Source organism: Lolium perenne, chromosome 7 (assembly GCF_019359855.2).
Source record: "Lolium perenne isolate Kyuss_39 chromosome 7, Kyuss_2.0, whole genome shotgun sequence".
NCBI classification, from domain to species: Eukaryota; Viridiplantae; Streptophyta; class Magnoliopsida; order Poales; family Poaceae; genus Lolium; species Lolium perenne.
Genome location: NC_067250.2, coordinates 238,063,915 through 238,068,962, shown reverse-complemented (window position 1 = coordinate 238,068,962; position 5,048 = coordinate 238,063,915). Strand labels below are relative to the sequence as shown.

Below are 5,048 nucleotides of genomic sequence, written 5' to 3'. Positions count from 1 at the left end.
ACATCTTAACAAAAGGTTTACCGGATAAAATGTTTTCAGTTTTGTGTAGCAAGATGGGACTATATGATGCATTTGCCCCATCTTGAGGGGGGGTGTTGAAGGGTGAAAATGTAAAAATAGAATAGTTAAGGGATAAAGATAGAAAGTAGAGTAGTATAGGTGAGACCTTGAGAGTTCCTGAGTCTTCTTCTTGGCTGTAAAATTTCTTCATCCTGTACTAGACCAGTGAGAATGAATAAATCCTCTGTTTTTGTGAGTTCTTGGTTTCCTGAAGCTAGAAACAACAACATGTACCCTCTCCGTGTTAGGGCTCCAGGTAAAAACCCTTGAACGTTGGTGCGGCACGTCGTTACCCTCGTGGGGGCTTCGTCGAGGAGCTCTATCACCCCTAGGTCTCGTTCTTGTTGCGAGTGGCAAGTCTTGGTTCTTCTTTCTATATTTTTTTTTTGTCTTTTATCTACTGTGTGAGAGGTTCTTCTCATCACCTTGTATTAGTTTGAACGTGTGTGACTTTATTTATAAAACGGGGTGGGACAAAAACATGTTTCGAGGAAAGATTGAACTATATGCACTGATTTTTCATGTGAACGAGAAAAGTTTTGCTATAAAATTCAATGAAAAATCTGTATAGAAAATTCACATAGCAAATACATATTTGATAACGATTTTGGCTCATCAATCGCCCCTTCCAAAGTCCCCCCATGTGCCGGCCACATGTATCCAACATCCAAAAACAAGGCGAGAGTTGCAAAACAACCCATGTCATGAGAAACACTCATTGGATCCTCTGAACAACCTAACTGGCAATCTGGTTACGACACCCATCCTTACAGCGGTAAGTCCCGTAGGGCGAGAAATCCATGATCATGCAGGAAGTAGATGAACGCAGTCATAGCATTTGCATGGTACGCACTGGATTAGCTGCAACCGAGAACGAGCACATTGTGGGCGCGCTTGTATAAAACTAGAATTGGGTGGTGGCCCGTCCTACAAAAATAATACTCACCATGAGCACCTTCTCAGACCCACCGCGCAGATGTACCAGGTGGCGGAAGTCCGGAGGAATTTTTCTGAATTCATGGTCGACCAAAAAAATACTAAACTTGTATGCTATTAAAATAGTTTTAACATGTATAATTCTAACGAGTTCCCATAGTTAATGATTTTTTGATGCTGCTAATAGTAATTATACTATTCTTTGTTATCATTTTTATGTATATCACTTAAAATTTGCATAAATTCAAACTGTGAGTTGTAAAAATATAAAATTCTAGTCTTAATTTTTTTAGTATCATAAGTTGTATAGTTTGTATGTACGTATATATGTGTCATGTGTGTATTTGTATGCCCATGTATGTTCGTATTTTTTTTTTAGTATCCTTGAATATCTTTTTGATGCCAGAGAATATCCTTAAATATCATGGTAGAGATTTTTAGTACGTACGATCTAACAAGTGCATAGTAAGAACACATAAACGAAAAATATATCAAAATAGACTAGTTACACAAACTTTTAGAAAAATTATTAATATTAGATTTGTCATCCTGAACGAAATATGTAATGATCACCACCAAACATAGTTCATGGAACAGACAAGATGGCTACCGTGACTTTTGTTGCTTTGGTCATCATGACCTTTCAGAATGCAATATTACTCACGACAGAAAATAAACCAAACAAACATAATGGACAAATATATTTAGGTAGGACCCGATCTTTGTAGATCTTAATATATATTGAAGATGACGAAAACATCAAGTGCTAAAAGTGTATTCAGGTCGTCGAAAACATTCAAGCCAACATGCATGGGTAACCATTTCAGATGGACATGTCAATTACCGATGCCCAGGAAACTCTTCAAGCCAACATGGTGTGTATGTAAAGGAAAATCTGATACCGGAAACATCGCTAGAGAACCTGCCATGATTATAGTCTGTTGGGTACATATTGCCTAAGGTTTCAACCCTTGATGTAGCCAAGTGAAAGGCCAGTCCTTTCTTCATTGATTCGTTCAGAAAGACAACCTCTTTGTATGGGTGAAAACCGAGTATCTTCATTTTAGGCATATAAAAGAAAGGCTCTATGTTAGAAAGCTTCTGTTTCTTAGTAGCCTTTTTGCTCTCTCCGGAGGAATATCCTTCAATTTCCAGATCGTCACTATCAGAGTTCCATTCAAGCTTCTCCCCTACTATACCGTTCTTCTTGTATTTTGGAAGGCGGGAACTGTGTAAGTTGTAGTTAACATCCTTTAGCATCCAACGTCCTTGGACTTGTCGGTGAGGAGCGATCATCGGCTCGAGATCTTTATCTTGCTTCAGCATCCAGTTTAGTTGACCAAACGATTCATCAAGGATCCAAACCCGAAGGCGATAGTTATCAAGTGTTGCAAAGTATACCCCGTTTTTTGATCTGTCTAGATAATGAGTTTGGTGTAGGCCGACACCCACTGGTGGTGTAATTACATGGTACTTGTTGCTTGAGAGAGATACTCTGCAAAGTCAAAGCACTGTTCAGAAAAAATCGGCAGAAAAACAAAATTACGAAGTATGTTTTCACTAACGGAAGATAAATGAGGAAATATGATAGCGAGGCATTGTCTGCACCCACCTTACAACGAAATGATCTGCACGTTGCACGTAAAGTGCTCCCTTCCAGTTTACACCAAATTGTGGCAAATTCAAGTTTATCACACAGGAGGCGTTCCCTACAACATCCCCTTCCCCCACGAAGGACCTTAACTCCCACTGACATGACCTTGATGAGAAGACAGGCAAGATGCATGGAGACGATGGTTCCTCCACTAATGGATCGAAGTAGTACTGACTATTCCTGGTACATAGATGTGGGATTCTGAACACCTCATAATGCGGTGACAGTGTAGGATCAAAGACTAGATAATTCCTGAAAATTGTACGGCAGTAGCCATCCATCCGCACGGCTGGAGCCCGCGGGTGTTGGGGCAAAGGATCCCAGCGTCGTGTCGCAGGGTTGACCACGTATGTCTTTAGCAAAAGGAGCCCATTGCAGTGATGAAGAATATCATAGTCCCGCCAATCTAGATAGTAATCACGGTCGGATACCTTGATCGAGGTGTTGGTGGTGGGCAGGAAGTCGAGCCCGCCGCTGATCGCCGCTAGGGCGCCCTTGGAGGAGGAAGGGCGGGCAAACAACTCCGGGTACTTGTGGTGTACGAAGTGGAGAAAGATACCGTGGAACGAGAGCGGGAGCAGGTCCGCGCGCAGGTGTCGGCCGGCGTCGATGGCGGCGCGCCAGGCCCTGCGGACACACCGGGATGTGGCGAGCCACCGCGGAGCGAGGCGGCGGAAGACGTCGGCTAGCACGTCGTCGGGTAGGAGGCGCGCAATATCCAACCGTTCAGCAAGCACCATGCCTTCGTAGTCACCACCACGAGTCTCCTCATCGTCCGCGCGAGCAGGCTCCTCGTAACAGCCCATGGACAGGTCCTCCTCCATTGTTTTGGAGATGAACAGCTTGAGCTGCTCACTAGCCATGGCCACCACCCTCTGGGAGATCGATTTGGAACCCTAGCTATGTTATTTTTTACCAGGGCTAGGCAGCTTGGATATATTGGGGGTTGCCGGGTTGGGGTTATCAGCGCCCTTGTCGGAAGGAGTTCCGTGTCCGTCCCGTCTCTGGGTTCAGTTCCAGCAAGTCGATCGGTCACGTCTTCCTTACCAGCGGCCATAATCTTTACCGAACGCTCAAGTGTAATCGTATTTATGTCTGCACTCTGTCATCAAGCATATTCAATAGTAGTAGGTAATGTTTGTTTTCAAAGAAGTTCCTAAATTGAGTGAACATGTACACAAAACTCAATTGCTGGAAACTGTATTTAACAAAAAAAAAAGACCAAGACGGCCGATACAAAGCTAAGAAGGCTAAAACTCCACTCCACGATACAACGCCACACCACGATATAACGTCAACCGGCAAACAACACTAGTGGAAAATGGTGCTTTTGCACCGGTTGGTAAGGGCCATATGCACCGGATGCCCAACCGGTGCAAAGCATCCGGTGCAAAAGCCCCCCCCCCCCCCCCCCCTTTGCACCGGTTCAGTTGCGAACCGGTGCTAAAGGGGCACCACGTGGCAGCTGTCGGGCGCCCGAGCGAGAGGACCTTTAGGGTCTGCCGCGGTAGGAAAATGTCCCAAAACGCTGCCGCGGTAGAACCCCGCTACCGTAAAAAATTTCGAATTATTTTTCACTCCCTTCTTTTTTCCTTTTTTTCAGAATTTCTATTTTTTTAGTAATTTCACAAGTTTAGTCTCTAACTACCCTTATCTCTAGTCTAATTACTTACTCGTGCTTAGACTTTCCGCTCGGTCACCCATCCTCCCACTACTCTAGCACTAGCACGCTTAACTTCCAAGTTCCTTTCCATCCCGTATCCAAGTGCTTCGCGCGCATGTATGTGATAGTAGTATCATATCAATCCTATTAACATATCGGTCGATGTCAAATTTCTTTATTATTCGAATTTCAAATAATTCTTTTAATAAACAAAAGTAATGATATAATAGTAATCTTGAATAAATAAATAAACATTAACTTTTAATTTGTATTATTTTTAGTTATTTTTAATTATTTTCAATTTTTAATTATTTTTGCCAAACCTAAAACCTGAAAATTTGGAAAACTTATAATTTGCAGAGTGTAATCGTTATGCAGGATGCAATTATTAATTTTAGGTTTTAAAAAAATAAAAAATATATAAAATCCGTAATTTATAGCAAAAACTAAAATCTTCCTGCTTTTGTATTTCCATTTGGAATTTTGAGAATCTAAAAATTGGCTAACCGGGTAAACCCGGGTGAATTCGGATGTAACTTTTTCCCACGATGATTTTGATATATTATACGTTTTTTTTCGACGTCGTATGCAAAAGTTAATGCGGTTTTACCATTCTTGAAACTTTTTTTGAAAAAAAAATGAAATTCAAATTTGTTAATTTTCCCTAATAGTAGGTTGTGTAACATATAGGAATCTCAAAAGATTTTATTTTTTAGAATTTTCTATCATTTTCTT

At 41.6% G+C, this 5,048-nt stretch overlaps 1 protein-coding gene across 1 annotated transcript; it reads right to left on the bottom strand.

Moving 5' to 3' along the window:
• Positions 1 to 1,836: 1,836 nt before the first annotated feature.
• Positions 1,837 to 3,635, bottom strand: LOC139833879 (F-box protein At5g07610-like). Its single transcript, XM_071824244.1, has 2 exons — positions 2,609 to 3,635; positions 1,837 to 2,491 (listed from the first exon to the last, which is right to left on the bottom strand). The coding sequence occupies exons 1-2, from the start codon at positions 3,511 to 3,513 to the stop codon at positions 1,837 to 1,839; spliced, it is 1,560 nt and encodes a 519-aa protein (XP_071680345.1). The 5' UTR covers positions 3,514 to 3,635.
• Between the last annotated feature and the right edge of the window lie 1,413 nt (positions 3,636 to 5,048).